Below are 23932 nucleotides of genomic sequence, written 5' to 3' on the forward strand. Positions count from 1 at the left end.
ACCACCCCCCTGCATTTTAAAAGAAGGCGCTCTGTAAAGGCTCTTTTTCATGGGCACAAGGAGCGCAGCCAGGACTCAGGAGCCAGGCCACAACAGCTCTCATTTTTGACCCAAATCATGGAGAGAGAGCTTCCGTTTACTGGTGAATTTGACTTTGTCAGCAAACGCACGGGGCTGCTGCGGTGTGGCTGTGAACAGAATAAACTGAGTAAACATTATATCTATACATTAACTACAGCAAGTGACAAATCCCCCACCGTACATGTGAGTTAATCAGCCTGTTAATGTTCCTGCCTCTCTCACTCTCTCTCTCTCTCTCTTTCTCACACACACACACACACACACACACACACACACACACACACACACACACATTCACACAAAAGAGTAATTAATCATAGACAAGCTGTCAAATGAGAAATGAATTGAAAAAGCACTTCCTGTCTGATGCTGGATTTTGGCTTTTTGCTCAGTCTGACTTTTGTTTACGTAAGATTTCATTTTTGAAAACGGAGCTGGAGCGGGCGATCGCAGCGCCCGTTTCCATGGTGTGACACCATCATTCTGCAGACATTAATATCATGTGATACCATGTCTGATGCTCTCCTGCTCTTTACACGGATTTTTCATTAAATGGCATCAAAGTGAAGAACCTGTACGTAGGTTTACACCAGGGAGCCAGTGAGAGGGTCAGACTCTGTCTCACTACAAACTACAACAAAGAGATATAACATGACATATTGAATTAATTAATCAGGGGCGCCTGTGGCTCAGGAGGTAAAGTGAAGTCTGCATGTTGAAGTGTCCTTGTGTGAGTGTGTGTGTGTGTGTGTGTGTGTGTGTGTGTGTGTGTGTGTGTGTGTGTGTGTATAGAGAAAGTGCTGTATGAATGGATGAATGTGGTTGAGTGCAAAACACTTTGGGTGTTCAATAAGACAAGAAAAGTGCAATAAGTCTATTGTAGTGTATTTAGCTAATGCATCAACATGACTAGAGACAGGACTCACTATATATCATCCACCCTGCTTGCAGATTTTATAGTTAGGTTCATTTGTGAGCTGTACAGGCAATGCTTCAGACAGAGCCCGGCTAGCTGTTTCCCCCTGTTTCCAGTGTTTATGCTAAGCTAACTGGCTGCTGGGGAGGAGTTTCTTATCTAACTCTCAGCAAGAAAACATCAGTGTATTTCCCAAAAACTGTTCCTTTTAAGACTCCCTGTTGTCTGACCATATTAATGCTATAGCAACGTAATCACAGCAAGTCAATGTGTAACAAATACAACACATGGCATTTGATAAATAGTTGTGGATCTGCAGGCTAATAGTGCAAAATGCAACTTTAGTTTTTACTTATGAATTCATGCGGATAGAAACTTCCACCGTAAAACTCAGGAGCCTGTCAGAGATTTCAATTAGTGGTCGTAACAAACAGTGGGTGTTTTTTGACCTGAGAAAAAAGCAGATGAAAAATACATAAGATAGTTTTTCCACGGAGAGGAAGGAACGTCCCTTTAAGACTGGAATGTAAAACACAAACAGGAAGAGAGAAGAACTGTAAACAAGTGCAGTGTAAACAATGAGAGCCCACTGCACAGAGCATTATAAAACACACACACCCGTCTCTGATACCTCAGATCAGCCAGTAGAGGGCGATAAAAGCCAAGTCTTCAGCAGACATACACTGCAACATAATGCTGAATGAGGAGAACTGTTGCTGCGTTTGAGAAATAATTCTCCGGCTGCCTTTATTACTTTGATAGGTTGCTGTTTAAGGAAGGTTGGGGCAGGGGAGACGGAGAGGAAGGAGGTGGGAGTGTTCAGTTACAAGAATGAAGTTTTGTGTCAACACTAACACAAGATTTCTGTTTCAACCTCCCACCCTGTTCACAGGTAAACTGGTTTTAACGCACTGACGATATCTGTGCATTTTACAGCCACTACACTGGTTAAATAGGAGGGAAAAAAGTGCCTGAGTAATAAGTGAGCTCGTTTCCTGTGGGACCTTGATGTCAAACCCAAAAGAAGAAGTAAGAAGTCAAAAATAACTATGAGCTCAAGGCAGAAGATCTGACCACTGACTGACTGACTGACTGACTGACTCATCACATCCAAAAGTAGTGACCCAGGAAATCCAGCGCAGCTGTTGGCATGTTGTCAGAAATGATAAGAACAAGCTGCTTCAGAGCCTCAGTGATCAGCAGTGTGAGTAAACGCCGACGATCATAAAACCACATTCGGATTTGTGTTACCACTTGTTGATAAAATACAAAAAGTGGAGCTCGCCACATCACTAATGTTCGACACTAGGCGCCTGAGGAGACAATGACAAGGTGTGAGACTCCTGCCACAGCACGTTCAAGAAACACTGTCCAGACTCACCCTGGTTCTGGACGGTCGACACGGGTCCATGCTGCAGAACAAAGACATCTGTTGTATAACCCACAAACGACCCTAAGATGAACTCTCGCTGACACATACAGTGGGTCATTTACTTGTTTGTTATTGGATCCCTATTAGTTTCTGACATTGTGGAAACAGCAGTGTTCAAATCTGGGCCAAGAGAACAAACATTTACAGAATAAAGGCCGACGCCAAAAGGAGCCATCTTTTGTTTGAGACACTCACTGTGTCTCAGAGCCAGCGGCTGTTTACACTGAACTCACTACGCTAACACCTTGTATCAGGTAAAGTTTCACTTTACTTTACCACCGTACCCTTAATAAAGGGTTTATAACACACTATCATGTAGCTATGAGAACATTACAGCTGCTTATTAATAGCTGTAATTACATGATTACACACAAAAACAAAGGTTTGCAGTTTAACACTGTGAGTTGAGCTTGAAGGTTCAATCTCCACCTTGGAAAAACGTTTTTACCAAAATAGAAAAGAAAAAGAAAACTTAACTCAAGGTCCTCTTGCTACATTTCTGTCTTGAGCTTTCTTGAGCTTTCAGACATATTTAATATTAATTTAATATTAATAGTCACTCATTTTCTCTTGCGTGGGCTTCACAAGAGGAGATACACTAGATGGTGGCAAATCCTTTATAAATAACATTTGATTACACATGATAGTGTGTTGGAATATGTTAAGCTATTTGCTTATAAATGCTAAATAGTGAGGAGTGGTTAGGGTTAAAATATATAATATACTGCAGGGTTATTAACACTGGGAACAACTGAAGTCTTGATTTCTTTTACTCCACTTTTACCAAATACAAATAGAAACGTTCCTGAGGGGGAGTTTTGATCCCTGAATGTTGCCTGTTCAACAGGAAGTCAGCAAAAGTGACATGGAGCACATCACCTGGAGAAAAGGAAGGTCACACCTGGTGTCAGTGTCAGTGTAAATACTGTAGAGCAGGAGAGTTCAGATCAGGCTCAGTACAACGGAGAAGATGATCAGTCCGTTTCTCTGTGCAGGAAAAAACAAGAGGTTGAATCAAAGCTGAGGAATGTTATTTTAAATTAATAATTATCACAAACAATCAGTCAGTGATTTTCAGACTTAGATTCAGACCAGATTCCTCCACAACATTTGAGATGTGTGGAAAAGATAAAGAAGATACAGCCGCCACTTCTTCGTCCTGACTGTGTTCCCTTCTCCGCTTCAGGGTTTGTGACACCTCGTGTTAACAGTATACTGAAGGTATGAAAGGAGCACACCTCCAGGAGCAGAATCCTGTCAGGGCTCATCAACAGGTGCTGCATGGCCTCATCCACTCCAACAGTCTCTGCAAAGGTGGGAAGACAGAGTCCCCGGTGAGCTCGGTGCAGAACAGAGGAGCGGGAAAATCTGAGAATTCAGTGATGAGACAAAAAAACAAGAGTAAGAGTCTGCCGCCGTGCTAGCAGCTCTGTTCTTTCTGAGCTAAATGCTAATATCAGCATGCTAACATACTCACAATGACAATGCTAACATGCCAAAATGTCAGTGTGTTAGCATGCTAACGTTGGCTAATTAGTCCAACAGAAATCACAATGTCATTAGATTTGCAGATAAGTATAGGTGGGAAGTCAGAGGATCACCAAGGTTATTACAGTTCGTCTTCAGGGGAACATGAATGTCTGTAACAAAATGACAATCCATTGAATAGTTGTTGAGATATTTGCTTGTGTGGCTGATAAAATAGAAGGAAATGAATAGATTCATATAAATACAAATAATAACTAGTCATGCTTAAACTGTAAAGATAAGACAAGATAAGATAAGACAAACTTTATTGATCCCATAAGAACAGATCCAAAGAAAAGATAATCAACTTAAAATGACAAAGCTTGAATAATACACACATAAATTACGGATATCAAAAAATTGCACTTGAAATCCAGTGGTGGGTAAAGTGTCTTGTAAAATCCAGCTATTGCATCAAACACATAAAGTGTGTGTCTTACATTTAACTTACGCTGTAGCTGCTGATTTATACTTTACATTTAAGATTCAGCAGCAGTTAATGTAAACATCTCGCTGTTCTCTGAGTCACCTTCCCCGCACTGCAGCAGGACGTTTCCCCGCTCACATACAAAACACAGAACAAATGCATCATCTCCCATTGTCTTTGCAGTGACATTGAAGATACTGCGGAGGACCTGAGGGCCTCACGAGCGGATATAAAATCATACATCATCTGTCAGGTAGGCAGGAGGCGAGGTTTTTTTATCACCTTAAAGACCAGGACCAGGGCTTTAAAATCTCCTGTAAGAGACACACACACACACACACACACACACACTCAGTGTTACTCATGTTTTGTGTTTGTATTTAAATGAATCTTGTGATAGCCTTGTGGTTGTTATTAATATTACTGTCATTCCTGCATGAACATGTTGAGTGCAGCTGTTCACCTCTAGAGGGTAGACATGTATCATTGAGATAAAGGCAGTAAATATGTCCTCAAATAAAAGATTAATACACATGTGATGGTGTAAAACACACAACAAGACTTTTAACATTATAATAAATTGTCTTTCTGGTAAATTATTTACTGTTTCCTGCAGAATATAATGTAAAAAAAAACGATCCACAGCTGATATCTAAAACATTATTTTGGATTCTGTTGAATCATTTTAAGAACATTTCAGTATTTGACGTGGTGTCACTGTGCGTCAGACGCTTCACGGTCCACAACACTGACTCTCAGCAGCTGTGAGGGGAAACTGTTTCATCACCTTAATAAATGGAAAGTTCTTCTCTGCGTTGCGGTGGCTGCTGGTGGAGGAAAAGTTGCAGACACACCTGACAACTACAACGTCCCCTCGGGCGTCGTCTTCGGGGGCTGCGGGCTGAATGGAGTGTTATTCTCTGCTGTCAGTTGTGACAGTCGGACACAAAATGACAAAGGATGAAGGAGGCGGCTGCTGCTGCTGCTAAAAATAAACCACTACAATATGAACATGGTGATTCTGAAACCTGATAGTGAAGAAAGAGTCACTGCAACATTTCTAATTCAACTTTATCAAAACCTGAATGACGTGAAACCAGTGGTTGATTTTGGGGCAGAAACATTTGTTGTGATTTTTTTTCATCATTATAAATTATACACATTGTGAAATAATAATATGAGCTAAAAGATTAAACAGGAGGATTAAAATTACACTGTATGTGTCACATTTGAATAAACAATCCCACATTTAAACAGAAAAGAGAGAGGGAGCAGAGTTAAGCTAGTTTCACCAGATTTATGGTTTCTTGTCAATATAATAAGGAACCAGCTGTTGATGTATTTTCTATGTGTTTTTACCACAATATTCACTTGCCAAACAACATTTGCTCATTTCTTTAAGGTTATGTTTCACATCACTTGGTTTATGTTAGAGAATAATGGTCTGGGCTAAAATACAGACATGGTCAAAGTGACTTCAAGCTTTATAAACGTCTATATGAAATCACTTCCTTCCACTCGACCTTAACCAAAGTGCTTTTGTTGCCTAAACTGAATCACATCTAGGATTCAGGTTGAGACCTCAAAGTCCTGCCGTCCAGTAGACGCCTTCGTATCACTTTCTACACTCAGATAAAAACAAATCTTTTACCTCAAAGGGTTTTTTGGTGAAATAAATCAGTAGTGTAGACCAGGGGTGTTTTTTCCCGCCCTCCTATTTTGTCTTGTTGTTTTCCACTAAAGCAGAAATACACAAGAATATAATTCAGTGTTCATTAACTTGAAGTTTTGTTTTCCCTCTGTTTGTGATGTGACAGTGTGACACATATTTACTTTACAGAGACAATGTCTTCCAATTCAAATCAAGAGTTTTTGACCTGATACACTCGACAATAAGTTTCACAAGAACTCTGTAGTTATTATTGAAGTTCTTTTTCTAAATGTCAAATACAAGTGGTGTAATAAAAAAGGACACTGAAATGTAATGAAGTAGAAATGTTAAATTAAAATACTCAAGAAAAACTTCAAGTATGTTAAAAAAGTTTCACATTTCACAGCTTTTCTTTTCCGTCCACTTCTGTAAAAAGAAAACAAAGATGGAAACCTGTCGAATCCCCTGAGAGAAATACATCACAGTTCTCGTCCAGCTGATGTTTTCCCATGTGCCGTTTCTCATCCACCAACATTAACCACATCAGTAATAACGGGCTATAAGTGTCTAGAATAAAACAAAATGATGTCACCAGTTTATCACTCCTACAGTAACAGTGTTTTTCTGGGTCGTGCACTAAGATAACTGTATTTACACGTGACTTTAATCAGTAAAAACAGATATTAAAAAAAGGAAAAATGAGCTAAATGCACCTGTTACAGACACATTAAACAATTAGATCATCTTCCTTTCAGATACAGGAGAGATTTCTCTGACAGGTCTGAACCCATCCTCCCTCTGATGAAGTATTGCAGAGCGCTGGAGTCACTTCAGGGATGTCGGCTATCAAGCGATGTGGACACATGTGTGAAGGCCCACAGCACGGCTCAGGGTGTGATGAATACCCACGAGGCCCGCAGGGTTACACTGGTGCGCGTTTTGTTTTTCACTTAACAGCATTGATTAAAACCTGGAAAGGAAGACAGTTACCATGGGCGTCTCACCTGTGGAATTAATTATCAGCACACGGATAGAGGATGGCCCACACGGCCTCTCCTCACTTCCTGATAAACAAGCTGTGCCGCGGCGTCTCTCGTCACATTTGTGCAGGACTTTAACCAGGTAAGGACTCCTCTCCCACCGACAAACAATTAGTCCGTATGTGAATATTGTTCATTTGATTCAATTAAATGTGTTAAAACATAAAAACACTTCCTCCTTTTCAGGAAGCTGCAAGAGTTTCGATCCTTCCAGCAGAATGCCGAGCCAGCTCGAGGGTGCGATGGACGCACTGATAGCAGTTTTCTACAACTACTCTGGGAATGACGGAGACAAATACAAGCTCAACAAGGGCGAGTTGAAGCAGCTGTTGAACAGCGAGCTCACTGACTTCCTCACGGTAAAGTAGACTTTAACATTTTCTTTTCACCAGCGTCTGTTTGTCGGTTTCTTTGTTTGTCAGGAAGATAACGCAAAAAGAAAAAGTGCTGAGCTGATCTGCACCGAGCTCAGTGGAGGGACGGCTCAGGGGTCACGGACCAACTCCTGTATTTTGGGGCAGATCTGGATCATTCACTGTGAATTTGAAAAATGTTTTCCGATGACGTCCGGTGTGTGTTGTTTGACATCGGCCTCGATGGAGGTCTGATGCATCAGAACAGATATATGACCATCCTCACAGTGAGCATCCATTTTAATTACGTGGAATGTGTTAGTGCACCAGAGTGTGGCCGTTACATCTCCCTGTATTGGCTCAATTGATTAATTAATGACCAGTAGTGATCACGGTACTTTAACAATTAAGGATCTTGCTTCACTGGCTCAACAGTGAAATGAGATAACCCTGTTTTCAAATGATCCAAAAAAAGAAAAAAGAAAAAAGAAGAGCGCTCTGACCTTGTTCGAGGAAAATTGTTTTTCATCGATTGCTATCCTGCTGTCAAAGTGTAACTGCTGGTGGCTCTCGCAACAAAGCACTGTGGGAAATAAAGGATGTGGAGACAGAGATAGATAAGGGCATTTGTAATAAGCCCCAGTGTGTGTGTGTGTGTGTGTGTGTGTGTGTGTGTGTGTGTGTGTGTGTGACAGCAGCGTGTGCAAGCCTGAGATTTCAAATGATTGAGACCAACGTGTCAACCGAACGGCCGAGGCCTAAAACCTCCGATGCCTTCAGATACATATATATTTTCTCTTCACTTCTTGTCTTCCCTCATGTGGATGGGAAGCCTCAGGTGCTCACACATCATCATCATCATCATCATCATCATCAGTGGCCCATATCGCCTCCAAATATAGACGCCGCCATGATGTCATCACATCCCCGCGGGCTATAGTCTCCTCGGAGACCAACATTCACCCTCAGTTTCCTCTGACTGAAAACTTTGAAACTTGGAAACCGCGTCCTGGTAGATTACTGTATACTTATGGTTTATTTTAGAAATGAGGTGGTTAATATTTAAAAGATGCTCCCCACTCTGAAACTGCTGGACAGCCATGTTTTATTTTTTGTTTACTTTAAATTACTCTCTATTATTAATTTATTTTTTATTTACACCGCTTTTTAGTTTAAATTAAACTCATTTATTTTATCAGGTCAAAGGAGACGATTTGACAAACATTATTCAAGACTTCATGAAGTGTGAAGTTGTTGAAAAATAATTTTGAATTCATAGTTTTTTAAAATAAATTGACAGATTAAGTGTTGCTTCATGATTTGAGGAAATTCTAGTGCTTTTATAATTAAATACACCATTGAAACTCCACTGAGTTGGTTAAACTGTGCTGTCACAAAGCTAAAACAAGGCTGGTTGGTTGAAATGTTGAGAAATTTACAATTATTTATATTTATTATTATTATTTTATTATTACTTCTTATACTTCCTTTACAAGTCAAATTTATCTTGATGCTGATAACGATGGATTTATCTCAGTGTCTGTGGTTTCTCAGCTCTGACACAAACTAACTCTCGCGCTTGAACGTAGCTTTGAGTCTTTTTGACCATTAAAAATCACAATGCAAAAGTTCTCTGGTGATATTCACCTAATGAAGTGTTTGCCTTCAGTGTGGAGTTTTAATTTCAACCTTTGGCTTCAGCGACGGCCACAACATAAAGATCACGTTGCCCCGTGAGACGGCGGGGAAGGAGAAGCCATGTCTTGTTTCTCAATCCTGGAGGAAACGACCAAAGCAATAAATGTCGAGTGTGATCAGCTGCAGCTCATGGGTCATTTAACAGCAACATCACTCTGCTCTCCACCGGACACAGTCAACACTAAACTCCAACAGCAATCAAACGACGACACGAGTGTTGCTCATCCTACATGTTTCCTGTATCTTGACCTACGTCTGTATGTGTTGAAGGCAGCTTTAATTGCTCAAACAGGAATACAGTGTCCGTCACATAACATCCTCTGTGTTTTGTTTCCAGTCTCAGAAGGATCCGATGCTGGTGGAGAAGATCATGAACGACCTGGACTCTAACAAAGACAACGAGGTGGATTTCAATGAGTTTGTTGTGTTGGTGGCCGCCCTGACCGTCGCCTGCAACGACTTCTTCCAGGAGCAGAAAAAGAAGAGCAAGTAGACGTCTGCACGAAAACCATCTGGAAACCAAACTGTAAATTTTTCCAAATGTCACCACAGTGAATGTCGCATCAGTTGAACAAGTTGTTTTAGCATCTCCCACAGTACAGGATAATGAATGTAACATATATGAACGTAGACACTCACCAAAGTTCAGCCTGGAGCTGTTAAACAATGACGTTGTGATCTCGCACCAAGCTTGTTTAACCCAAGTTATAGTCATTTTTGTAGTAAAGTGCTGTTAGAAACAAGAAAACACAAAGACACCCTTTCCTAAATCTTTCATGGCGTTGTCATTGTAACTTTTTTCCCACCTTGTTTTATCCCAGACTTTCACAGTTTCACAGTAAAAACTCCTCTCGTCTAGTTTTCCCTGTGAAAAACAACATAGAACGATCACGACTGGCGATAATTTAGTTGCATTCACCTTTAAAAAGACACCTGCGTCGTCTAAAACTGTCTCCGAATCATCCGTCATCATTTTTCTTACAGTTTTCTGCCCCAGCTGACGCCCCAGCCGAGACCCTCCGTCTCGTTCGATTATAAATGTCAAATGTTAAATATCTAATATTTTCCTTTTGAGTCATTGTCAGAGCCTGAAGGTGCAATTACTCAGAGACATTTCTGTGCCTTGTCAGTCTCTGTTGCCCAAGAAGAAACATTTTTTCCCCTCATGCTGATCCAAAGTTAGACTCGTCAGGATTGATACTGAATACTGAACTCAGTGATGAAGATTATGAATGTTCACGGTCTGTAACAGTTAATGCTTTCCTGCCATGTTTAGAAACATTCACCTCCTGTAATGAATGAATCACAGCCACTGAAGACTCTGGGCAACATCATGTAAAAACTAAATAAAAACTATGGTAAATAAAATCTTCCTGGGATACAATAAGTTGTAATGTACTGTATGTTTAGGCATGTGCAGGTATTCACATCCTTTAAGTACCAATACAATAATACAGGGGGAAAGTCCTGCATCCCAAATACTGCCCATGTAAAAACAAAATACTGAATTTTAGATATTAAAAAAGGAAACTGAAGCAAAATTAAAAGTTTTTTCTGCAGAAAAATGGCCCGTGTTACTGATATATAAGACATTATTAGGTTGTTAATGCATCAATGCATCTGTTGTAGCTGGTTGAGGTGGAGCTAGTTTTGACTACAGTCAGGTCGTCCAGTGGTTCAGGTTCAGTCCTCATTAAGACTCAGATTTCTTGTGAAGGGTCACAATCCCAAAACGAGCCAATGTTGTGCATTTGATCAGTTTATGTGAAATCTGAAAACGGATTAATAATTAGGTCGATAGCTGGTTAAACAGTTATCCTCTGAGATGCAGTGGAGGTAAAAGTACATGCAGCTCAAAATAGCTCACAGTACAGTACTTTCCAAAGCTGTGTGTGTGTGTGTGTGTGTGTGTGTGTGTGTGTTCCCAATATGCACTGGCCACCTGCGTCCAGCAGCATCAGCCTATCTCTCACACACACACACACACACACACACACACACACACACACACACACACACACACACACACACACGTCTTCCCCCTCGAGCAGAGATGCTGATACTCTCACCTTGGGAAGGACAGAAGTGCAGACTGAAGCTGTATTTTCTAAGGGTTTTCCTCTGCACGTCCCCTCGTCCCAAAATACCAAACCAGACAGTTAATTAGCGATGACATTCTCGGTTGTGACGTGGAGGAAAATTACTGAAGCAAAAATACAGTTGCTTTCATACGCGCAGATGGTGCTTGCACAAGTCCTCACCGTTACAATGCAATTTGTGTGTGATTGGCTGTAATGGAGCAGGATAATCACGCTGTCTCCCATGGGAAGATGCCATGCAGCAATTATGCTTTTTTCTTTTTGTTCAATTTTGAAAAAGGTTGCAATCAATCATAAGTGTCATTTGATCATTTTTAAATGTGGATATTTATACCCCCCCCCCCCCCCCCCCCCCCATTTCCACAGAAACTCTTCAAAAAAGAAATTTCACTGTGATTGCAACAGTTTATTTCCTGTGAAGCATCATGTTTTCAGCAGACGTTTGAGTCATCGGTCGTGATCATCTCTCATCGTTTCCTGTAACAGTATAATCATAAAGGCCCGTTAGTGTGGCGATTAACAAACAATTTAAATGATAGAAGCAAAACTAGGTGCAAACTGAGTTTGATAAGCAGATTCTTCTATGTTTGTTTTACAAATAAAATATCATTATTAAGTTTCTGTTATTTTGTATCAGAAACCAAAGGGAGACCAGAAACACTGACACTGACAAAGAGGAGGATGATGGGATATCATGGGATATGATTGAAATAAAAATTAAAGGCTGAGGTGGAAAAGAAGCACAAAAAGCCGAGAGAAGGCTGATTAAGGATTGAATTAGACAGAAAGACAGCTGAGTCTGGAGATGTTTTATATTCACTAACACATAAGTCAACATTTCTATATAGGGTTGTTTATATCTAAAGGTTTCCAGGACAGTTTCTCCTCACTTCAAGTGTCACTCGTCCGAATGTCGCCGCTACCTGCGACGAATGTCTTTAAAATACGCCTGGAGCCCTTATCTCCCACATGCTGTCTTTTCCCTCGTTTCGTCACTTTGTGCGTCACTGTTTGTGTCATAACTCCTCATTAGGAGTGACCTGTATCTGTGTGCTTACAGTATGTAAAGCCTCAGCTGATGACGGGGAGAGTGGAAATTGAGTGGAAATTGAATGTGATGAGAACCGTGCTCCACCAATAAAAATTATAATAACATAAAGGAAATAATAAAGATATCATGTGATAAATCAGACAGGGCGTATAAATTAAATACCATACAAGGAAATAAAAGAGAAAAACTTGTTCAGAAAAGATGCTGTTTTCAACATTTAACAATCATCCTCTTTTTAAACTTAAGCTTCGAACACCTGGACATGAAGAAACACGGGAATCTGAACCCAGATACAAACAATGGAAACAGGTCGAGTGTCATGAAAAGAGACTTTACTCCTCAGTAATTTTCAGAAGAAAAGGGTCAGTTTTCTTTCGGAGCGACGGACACTGACCTTGTTAAAATAGCCGTGGATGCAGGCAGAGGTGAAGGACTTGTACACGGTTGTTGGTCTGACGGAGGTAATAACATCCAGGACCTCGCTGAGGAATCAGACAGGGATAAGATAAAGATCTTTAGAGGACACTTGCGTTGAGACACAACAGTGACAGGATTGCACTGAACAAAAATGAGTCTTTAATGCAGGAAATGGCAGAAACACACCCTTATAGCAAAGACAAAGTATTAATGAACTGTAATTAATTATAGTTTACAAAGTGTGCATGTTTTTACACACTAATATATCTATGGTATATCTATGTGCACTGCAAAAACGTATATTCTAAAACAATTAATTCTTATGACTTGGTCTCAAAATAACACAGTTACTGGTGAAGTATAGTTTAACTTGTACTACTTATATCATTAATGCTCTAACTATGAAATCAGCACATCCAAAGTAGCACACACCTATATTTTAATAGCATAAAGCTTTTATTTGCAGTATGTTTAAAGTCAATATGGCAAAGTATATTTAACAAATGCTCTAAGGCACATGAATGATCTGCCAATTATTTATTTTAATTAATGCCCTTCTACATTTTACTTTCCATCTTAACACGGTGCGAGATGTGAGTTGTCACACGGATTATCGTTGTATTTCTGAACACCGTTTAGTAACAGATGGAGCATGATCCTATTATGAAGCACAGCACGTGAGGATGACAGATTTTCCACAGCAGCTTGCTTTACCCTGGAAAACGGTGTGGTCATCCCTCAGGGGATGACGACAACACACCGGTGAAGAATGTCTTCGTGCAGCCCCTGATGGGCAGTGTACAGCCTGATCTCTCTTTGCATCACGTATGATGCCGCCTGTGATTCATACTCACATGTATGATGTTCACAGTCTGTAACAGAGATGAGAAAGTAAAACTAAATGTAATCATTATTTATATTATGGTAAAACTTGTCACATTTGAGCACAAACAGTATAATAAAAGATTTCTTTACACAAATGTTTCTTCATTCTTTCACTTGACCTTTTTAGTCTCTTGTTTTTATAGATAACGTACAGGTTGGTTAAAACTATGACTTATACTCCCAGCCTTTTCACTGACTCATGAATAATTACAAGTGAAAATGTTAGGATTGTGTTTGAAAGAGTAAACCCAAAATGGAGGACCTGGAAAACATGGCATCAAGGTCTTCATGTTTATACATTTGCCATTAAAGCAGTTGTCTTTAAATGTTGTTGTCGGTTTTGAGCTAAATGCTAACACTCACAGTGAGAATGCTAGCATGCTGATGCTTTCAGGCTTAATGTTTACATATGTTGACCATCTTAGTAAAAACAAAACCAAAAAAAACACCATTCAATGAGTAAATATTCAAGTAATTTCAAAAATATATTTGCCAAGGAAAAGAAAGTGGTGAAGTAGAATTAATACAAGCCGACATGGTGATAGCTACATTTGCATTTAGAGCAGTTCTCTTAAAACAGGAGTCTACAGCCATGCTAGCAGCTCCTACATGCTAACACTCACAGTGAGCTGATGCTAGAATGCTAGCTGATGCTAGCTGATGTTTTCGTGTTTAGCATGTTCACCATCATGGTTTAGCATTTTAGCATGCTAACGTTTGCTAATCAACTTAATGTTTGCTGATGCTAGAATGCTAGCTGATGCTAGCTGATGTTTTCAGGCTTAATGTTTAGCATGTTCACCATCATGGTTTAGCATTTTAGCATGCTAACGTTTGCTAATCAACTTAATGTTTGCTGATGCTAGAATGCTAGGTTATGCTGGCTGATGTTTTCAGGCTTAATGTTTACCATGTTCACCATCATGGTTTAGCATGATAATTAGCACTAAACACAAAACACAGCTGTGGCTGATGGGAATGACACTATTTTTGCAGATATTAAACCAAAGTAGTGACAAATTGTTTTCTTGAGGGGAACATGAATGTCTGTGCTAAACTTTATGATCCATCTGTTTCTTCAGTCTGGACCAAAGTGGTGGATTGAGCAGACATTGTTATAATGATTACCTCAGTCCACAGTCCGGTTCACTGTCCTGTCTCTGTCCCTTCCTTCAGTCATTACCATGCTCTGTCCACTAGATGCCCTCAGACTTTCCTACCTGTCCAGTCACCTGACTCCTACCTATACCTGCCCTGCAGTAACCCCTGATCACCTGATCTCCCCCGCCCACTTACACACCTGTTCCCATTTCCACATGAGCCCTGTCAGTATTTATATCAGCTTATATCCATGTCCTCTCCATGTTGCTTATGTAAGCTTGTTGGAAAACTCCTATTTCCTGTTTAAGTCACCTGTACCTGTGTTTTGACCTACTGCCTTCTTTTGTACCTGTCTGCCAGTCTTGTCCTTTGGACCCTGTTGCCTGAATATTGTAAAGTTAGATTTATGGCACTAGCATAAAAGGTGAGCAAATTTTTCTTAATCTGCAATTAAAAAAAACACCATTCAACAAGCAGATATTCAAATATTTACAAATCATACAAAAGTCTTTCCTAAAAAAAAAACAAACATTGAAAATTACTTGTATTAAACAGACAGTGAGTATAGTGTGTCATCAAAACAACAAACATTTCTGCTTAAAAACTGGTTCCTGAATGTGAACGTGTGAAATATTGAGTCTGTATCTGCTCTGAGCTCCTGCTGAGTGATCGACAAATTATTGATAATTTTCTCTCTCAGAAAGGCCAGATTGAAATGTCATGCTTGATTTTCTTAATCTGTAGAGTAATAGAGGAGTTCAGTAGAACCATCATCATTACAATCAACCTGTCAGTTCACAGCACACTTCCTGCAAGCGTCAACTGTTTCAATGAATAAAAGGATGTAAAGTGATCACAGCAGAGCTTGGGACCGGACTTCTGCTGAGTGTGTGGAAGACATATACTGTATAACTGTGGATTAATCCGCCACTGAAAATAGTCCCCAGCAAATGCATTCTTATTTGAGCAGCATTTGTGCTATGGAATACAATTTCTACCACAGGAAAAATTATGCAAGCTTTATTATTTAACCCATTACAGCACTGAGAAATTAAAGAACTGTCCCTTTAGACAGCTGCACAGCTGCTTTTCTTCCCCTGTACTATTCACATTCAAATTAGTGAAAGACCACTGGAGGTGTTTATCACTACAAATGTACACACACACACACACACACACACACACACACCCACACACACACACACACACACTGATTTTTCCTGGAAAGACAAGTGTCATCATCACATGCTCGTTCGTCACCAGCTGTGGCTGCAGGTGTCTGTCAATGATAATACACCTGCGGGCCTTTAATCACTGGTCGCCCCATTGGTTTGTGCCATTCAAGACATTATTTTCAGAGATATCTCCTGCTGTTCTCTCTGCAGTGACAGTGAGCGGTGTTTTATAGGGGGGGGGGGTATGATTAAGTTAATGATGATGATGATGACTCTTATATAAGCAGGTGGAGATAATGATAACTGGGACTCAGATCATCTCCATGTCATGAATCAGGTGAGTGACAATGTTTTAAGAAGCCTAGAGAACAACGACCTGTGACCTGTGCCAATACTGTCACTGAAAAAAAAAACATAGTGACACACATGAAGTCAACAGTCCATTGGCTGTGATTACATCATCACTGTCATATCTCCTTCATTCCCCGTCTTTCCTGCTGTTTCCCTTGTGTTTCTTGTTTGTCCCCAGTGGAGGTCGAGCGGGTCATCCACTAATCATCGCAGGTATGATCCCCGGCTCCTCAAGTCCGTGTCTCAATACCCTGAACCCCAAATTGCTCTGGCTGGTTGTTCCACCAGTGTACGATGTATGTATGTATGTATGTATGTATGTATGTGGGGGTGAGTGAATGTGGCAAATATTGTGAAGTGCTTTGAGCGGTCGATACAACTAGAAAAGCGAACAGCGTTATATAAGTGCAGTCCATTTACCTTCTATAAATAGATTTCATGGTGGTGCCAGGAGACCGCCAAGGTCATCCGGACACATCGTCTGCGAACCTTGGAAGTCTGTAACAGATTTTATGATAGATATTTCAATAGTAGATGTTGAGCTATTTTACTGGAGGAAAAGTCAAAGGATCAACAAGGTCAGCATACAGGGATCAACAATGTCCGTACAAACTGTCATGGCAACCCAACCATTAGCTGTTGAGGTGTTTCAGGCTGAACTAACGTGGCGGACCAAGCAACGGTCAGACTAACCAGCCATCACAGAGATAGTAGCTGTCACTCAAACCCCTTCATTCATTTCTAAATTTGCCTTTAAACTTCTTTAACCTGAGTAAGAATCGGCCTCATTTCAGTACGCTACTGAACAAATCGAAAACAGAGCTGTCTGGGAAGGTGGAGCAATAAATACCTCCCATATGTGTCCCTCCACTGAAACTGATGAATTGAAAGTAATTTAATGCAGCAGTGAACAGAACAGACAGGGATAGTTGCAGGAAGTGGTGAATATCCTATTTATAGATATACATTTATAGAAAATATGTAGAAAAATAAACATGCTTTCGTGTCACAAACAGAACAGAAAAATAAATGAGAACGTAACATCAGTGTAGATTTATTTTCATTTGCCACTGCTCTGTTTTGGTGTGTGGTCTATTCTGATGAGACTCAAGTCCATTACAGGAACATGAAGCTTTTGTGAAGTGCAGAATGACACCTGGAGACACTTGAATGATCCTTGTGGGAAGTCTTGTTTACATGCTGTTTAGTGCAGCGCTGCTGTGCACAGCAGAAATAAGAGCAACACCACAGTTGAGTGCTTTGTCATGCAGAATAATTTTATTACAAAAAGGTTTTTATACAAATTTAACTGCGTAATGGCAATGAAATGCTTGTTATATATAACACTTGACCTTTCACCCTCCACGTCACCTGCGGCAGGAAATGACTCTTCGTGTATCGTTCGGCAAAAATAATCAGAAGGTAACATTCATTTTTAGCACCATTCCTTTTCAAGAATGTTGACTGTGAACCCGTACGTAACATAAAAACATCATCTTAATAAATACACGTATTGTACACAAAGCAAAAGTAAAAACAAAAGCAGTTCCATCAAACACAAAAGTGATGAAGCTTTATTCAGCAACAGACAACTAAAAAAAAAAGAAGAAACAAACAAACAAACCAAAAAAAGGCGGGTGAATTTTGTAGTTTTAAATATGATAATATCTCTGTGACTGTGTATATTTTATTCTTGACCGGGCGGATCTGATGCTTTTAATAAAATAATTTAAAAAATGTTTGCAGTCAAATGATACACCTGTCACTTTATGATCCTGCAGGGATCAGGTGTTGAAGCAGAAATCCTCCACGTTGTTGAGTTTGATGGTCTGAAGTTCCTGGCTGTCCAGTAGCCGGTAGCTGAAAGACACTCGGTTGACAAACTTCCCGCTGGACACCATCCTCACCACCGTGTTGTCACAGCCGATCTTCATGTGAGCTGCAGGAGGGCGGAGAACGAAGAGTAAGAGTCAGTTTGTATGATGAGAAGGAAAGGAAAGAAGGAAGTAAGGAAGGAAGGAGGGAGATCAATGTGTGCTCACTGGGGCCAGTGAAGGAGATGCAGAGGTCTGTGATGGGCAGCAGCTTCGATGTGTCGATGCCATTTCCTCCCAGCAACTGCACGAAATCTCCAGACTCTGCACATCCAGGCATGGACCTCTGTGGACACCAACACATGGCTTTTTAACACCTGGCAAATACTTTACTTCAAAAGGAGTCAGTTGGAGTGACATTCAGGTTATCACAGTGAATTCATTTAACTGCTCCAGGGTCTATGTTACAGAAAAATACAGGTGAACACAATCAAAATTGAATCTAATAATGATGTTTTAGACACATTCAACGCTTTTGACATCATATTATTCCTCTTCTGATTAAAACAACCCATCTTCGCACTTTCTGGACAAGCAGCCTCGTGCACTCACTCTCCTCTTCATTCAACAGCTTCATCGGTCACTTCTTCAAAACGCTTGAGACGACTTGTGCTTATATTCGCAAGGAAAATACAAAGTATAGCTTTTATGATCCTGAAACACTGTAAAAATGTTACGGAGCAGCTCTTCAACCTCTAACATTAAACCTGCATGAACTGATTTTTTTAGCCACTCGGGGGCAGCAGAAACAAGCTTTAAACACCACACGAATATATAAAAGTTTGAAGTTTAAGTTGCTTATTTAATTTAATCCAAATCCAGTATTCGCTCTCTTTTAGCTCAGTGTTTGGTCTCCAACCAAAACAACGAGCTAAAAGATGCTAAAAAAGCTCTGCAGAGCTGGAGAGAGCTGCGGGGTTAGGGTGTTAGCTCTCTGTGGGTCGGCTGATATGAGCCAAATTCACATTTTCACACATTTCATTTCATCCATTGTTGATGTAACGTGTTGATTTTGGACCTGTTGTGTTGAACAGGTGTGAGCAGGTGTTATTATTATTATTTACTTCTGCATTTCTAAAGCATCAAGACAATTATGATATTTTGCAAAAAAACCGGAGTGAGTTAAAAGTAAACTAATCATGACAGAAATTATAATGTGAACCGAGGGCAAAGAATATAAATACACACATGCAAGAACTGTACTTAACGTTCTGGTTTTAAAGGGTCAGTTCACTCAAATCACAACAATAATTTTGAATGCACCAATTTTTCCTGAAGGTGAATACTAAAATGTAACTGAGACATTGTTTCTGGAAAAGACACATTACTGTTGTGTTTTCCTCGTGTTATTTCTCTCTGTTTTTAGAATCCTGAACAAACACAGAGAGGAGACGAATCAAGAGCAGTGAGGTCACATTAAAGCAGATGCTACACCTTCTTTCTCACCTTGGGGAAGTCGTTGTAGTGTCCCAGGCTGAACTCTGAGATCTCGATCGCCACTGGGTAAATGATGGAGAAGCTGCAGTTCCTGTGCTGCTGCGGGATCACCATTGTGTAACTGCCCTCTGGTGACTGGGAGATGACATTACAGGCTGCGAAGAGACGAGGAGGGATGTTCGATGGATTCTCAGGTGGAAGCAGAGGAACACACACACACACACACACACACACACAGCCAGGACCGTGGGCCAACACATGAATCATTTATATAGAAGAAAATAGTTAGAGTTTTATTTCTGATGATTAGAATTTATTTGTAAAAATCTAAATAAGTGTTCGATGTATTTAACTGACTGAAACTAACTTTGCTTTTTTACAGAATTTACATCTGGTATCATGACTTTAAATGATAATTTTGAAAAATCCTCGCACAGGTCGAGTAGAAAACTAATCTGAGATTCAGTTTTGCCTTTTTCTTACATGTTACTGCAAGACTTCACTCAGTGTGCCATGTGGTCATGGTGCAGATCCAGAAACACAGAGATGACAAGCTGTCCCCCGTTGGTGCACTTGATGACTACAGCACCCTGCTGGGCTCGTGTCATCACCACAGACTCGCACATTCATCGCTGCACAAATGGACTGAAATCATGTTTCCACTTTACCAGTGTGACAACTCATACTCACGGAAAGGGTTGATGTGCTTCCTGACCGTCAGGGTGAAGCTGCTGCCGGCGCTGTGAATGCGGAAGAAGACCATGGCCACGTTCTGAGAGGAGCGCACGCTTCTCCTCAGCGAGCCGGAGTCGCAGTAATCCACGTAGCGCTCGTACAGAGGCAGTGGGTGATCCTGGGAGCTGGGGAACTTCTCTCCTTTCATCACCCAGCCGTCAAACACCTTCATGGGACACAGTGAGAGGGAGAAGCTGAAAGTCAGACATGATTTCTGCAAGGTTTTGCTTAAAGTTTAAATGAACTGTATGTGGAAATATTCGCTCTGTGGGAGAGGAATTGAACATCATGATAGGTTCAGCACGTAGAGAGCATCAGCATGCAACCATGAAGGAGGGTTTTAAAAGGCAGGTCACCTAACGTAAGCAGGTTTATATGCAGTTGCCTTATGTTAAAGGAGCTTTTGTCTAATCAGGAAGTTTCTAAGCTTAGCAAGTTAACTGAGCGCAGCGTTTGGTGGCTTGAAAACAAACATAGCCTGTACCAGAAAAACAGAAGCTAACTCACACTCCATCACCAGTGAATATACAGAACATTATATAACAGACCTAAGACGTTTCTATGCAACAGGAGCTAATGATTTATACTTAAATAAAACATCATTTAAGTTGATAACAGCTTCATTAGATGCTGTTTCACACCTGATGAAGGTGACGTTTTTATCATAAGGAAGAGGAAAATGTTGTTGCAGTTGTTAGTTTACCGTGATGAAGTCTCCCGCCCTGCAGTCGATGTCCACACTGTCGTAGTCCACAGTGATCACCTCAGTGGGCTCTGCCATGAGGAAAGCAGCACAGCTGAGCTGAGGATGCTCCGCTGTGAAAGTGAACTGACCCTCCACCGCCACCATGTCCAGACAACCTGAGAGACACACACATTCACATGTGGATGCAGTTGTACAGAAGAGAACAGCAGAAATAAGATGTATTCTAATGATACTTAAATAATAATGATTGTACTATAATTTTTTTCCTTTATTGTCCCTTCCTTCTTTCCTTCTCTAATCTCTATATTCATGAATTTCACAACATTATAGCAAATTTAAATTAGAAACAACTGAGTCCTATGTTTTTATTTTCTTTATAATATAATATGGATTAAAGACAGTGAATGTGACAGAAATAAATGCAAATTTATTTTTAAAAGCTAAAGATAAAAAGCTACAGCATGTTTTATATGACTTACGTAAAGGTCGGCGATACATCAACTCCTCAGGTATTTCTCTCTTGAGTTCCGAGTTGAAAAATGAATATAATTCATCTTTTGAGATCTCGTTGTTCTGCAGCGGGAGAAAGTGCAAAGTTTAACAACAGGAGCTTTTCCGCTGTGAATCTTATAAAAGAGCCGGTTCAAAGTTATGATGAAGTATTCTCTGACACTCACCTCGATATATCTGGAGTCTCCCTTGAGGACGGACAGGCACAGCACCAGGAAGAAGAGCTGCTCTCGGAAAGTGCGCTCCATAACGCGCATCTCTGTGTGGAAGGCGGCGCACCTGAGCGGAGAAAGTCTGAGCTGCGCTGCGACCTGCGCCGCTTTTTATAGGAGCAAGTTCTGTAACGACCCACCGACATGGTCGCTGTCACACACCGTGGACCGACACCCCCCCCACCCCCCCTCTCCCCTCACCCTCCCCTCCGGTGCCCTCCATTGCCCAGCCAATTGCGCGGTTGTGACGAGAGCAAGGATGGACAGGTTGAGAGAGAGAGAGAGAGAGAGAGAGAGAGAGAGAGAGAGAGAGAGAGAGAGAGAGAGAGAGAGGTGGGCAGATGAAACCTCACAGACATCAGAGGTCATCTTACCTCAGACTCTCTCAGGGATCATTAATCTGCTGATCCGTGATAAAAACTTATTTTAATGTCACTTCACTCCATTTTCAATTTCACCTGTAATTTCTCTCTTTTTCTAGGTAAAAAAAAAAAAAAAAATCTGGACAGATTATTGATTGATTGATTGATTGATTGAGCAACACAGTTCCAGTCCACAGTCAGGTTATTATAGGCTGTCCAACCAAAGGGTTCAGCTGAATCTGAATTTCACATTTAAAGCAAAACAACCACTTACAGAAGCTTAATGTGAGAAAATGTTAATCATAATAATGTTTTTTTTTTTTTTTACATAAATCTTAAATATCTAAAATTGCATGACAGCTGAGGAAACTGGGTAAATGATCATGTGATCATTTATAAAGTTTAAAAAAACTTCCTAGTTGTATCTATAAAATTCATCAGGCATCAGCTAAGTTTACATCATGGGGCCATAATGAAAACAAAGTCTGGTATTAATAACAATGTTTTTACTCTTTCACAGTTTTTATCATTAGCATACGTGTGGCTAACAAGGGTCAAAGGTCAAGGTGTATTTATCGTTATTCCTCTCCATCTGTATGCAGCACTGACAGCTGCAGTGAACACAATGAAGAAAGAAACAGATAAATAAAGTAAAATACCGAAAGATTCAAGTTCTGCTTATTATTAGTCAAGTTCATTTTATTTCTATATCCCAAAATAACAAAAACATAACATAAAAAGCTATTTACTGTATACAGCTACACTATATGTCGCCATCTATAATTACAGCCTTGGTTTGGATGTGAAAAGCGCAGATGAGGAAGAGGAGAGGAGATGTAGGATGGACGTGGAGGGTGGTGTTTGTGTTTTTCCCCACTGTATTTCTTTGACTGTGTGATAGTAAAAACCGGACGATGAGAAGTTCATATTCACACACCAGCGACAACTCCTGTAACAACCTGCTGCGATTTATACAGCGTTCACTTCACACCCGCAGCACACTCACTAAGCTGCTTTCACGCCTGCCTTGTGTGGCGCAGTCCTGACAAACCCCGGAGCCTTCAGCGCTGTGCACTGCCTCCATGTTTTTTTGAGGGGTGAGAAAACAAGGCAGTTTCTAAAAAAAAAAACGGTCTTGTGCTTTAGTTTCCAGTAGAGGTTAAAATGAAATGTGAATAATAAACAAAATCCAAATGATGCCACACAGCAGGTTCCGTGACAAACTGTGCACACAATCAGTTTTTGATCGTGAATCAGACGCTATAACGAATCATTTCTCTCATCATGTTAAATAAATATTGGGATTGTGCCTCTGTCACACATCTGGTTCTCCTTTTAAAACTACACTTCAGCATCTGTAAAGCATCATTTGCTCGTTCATGGGGATGAGAAACTTATAAACATTCAAATGAAATGAAATACTTGGTTGCTGAAAAGTTTGAAGTTGCATTCACTGACTTATTTTTTATTTTTTTTGACAGTCAAGGACGGCGAGTTCTCGTCTTCCACCTGCCTGAGCTCCGTCCCTCAGGTCTGCAGGTGCCTCCGGCTGCTGGAAAAGGTCAATCCATTCAAATGCAGAAATTAGGCCTCAGTGTAATCCACACGCTTGGTGGCGAGTTGTACAAAACAACATGTTTGCGACTCTGAGATAAGCTAGGTGTCCCAGCATATATATATATATATATATACATATATACATATATATGTAGATTTGACAAATCAGAGCCTGGAAAAACCCATTAAAATATTTGCATAAACCCGGAAGGCAAATAGGAAATAAGGAAGAAGATTTTAAAAAAGACGTTTTAATTTAAAGCGAAAAAGTATGAACTGCTCCTTCAGCTGCTTCCAGCTCCTTTTGGACAGATTACATCTCTTCAGTTAAACTC

General features: G+C 40.4%; 2 protein-coding genes across 2 annotated transcripts; one reads left to right on the top strand and one right to left on the bottom strand.

The window, feature by feature from the left end:
• Positions 1-7096: 7096 nt before the first annotated feature.
• Positions 7097-10493, top strand: s100z (S100 calcium binding protein Z). Its single transcript, XM_023422270.2, has 3 exons — positions 7097-7156; positions 7261-7433; positions 9463-10493. The coding sequence occupies exons 2-3, from the start codon at positions 7293-7295 to the stop codon at positions 9616-9618; spliced, it is 297 nt and encodes a 98-aa protein (XP_023278038.1). The 5' UTR covers positions 7097-7156; positions 7261-7292; the 3' UTR covers positions 9619-10493.
• Positions 10494-17460: 6967 nt separating this feature from the next.
• On the bottom strand, positions 17461-21787 carry crhbp (corticotropin releasing hormone binding protein). The gene is made up of 7 exons (XM_023422255.2): positions 21634-21787; positions 21436-21529; positions 20954-21111; positions 20206-20416; positions 19525-19670; positions 18247-18364; positions 17461-18143 (listed from the first exon to the last, which is right to left on the bottom strand). Exons 1-7 carry the CDS (start codon positions 21721-21723, stop codon positions 17989-17991), a joined length of 972 nt encoding a protein of 323 aa, XP_023278023.1. The 5' UTR covers positions 21724-21787; the 3' UTR covers positions 17461-17988.
• Between the last annotated feature and the right edge of the window lie 2145 nt (positions 21788-23932).

The sequence above is a fragment of the Seriola lalandi genome, unplaced genomic scaffold (genome assembly GCF_002814215.2).
Source record: "Seriola lalandi dorsalis isolate HSWRI2012SDOR001 ecotype SW California unplaced genomic scaffold, Sedor1 jcf7180002054680, whole genome shotgun sequence".
Classification (NCBI taxonomy): domain Eukaryota; kingdom Metazoa; phylum Chordata; class Actinopteri; order Carangiformes; family Carangidae; genus Seriola; species Seriola lalandi.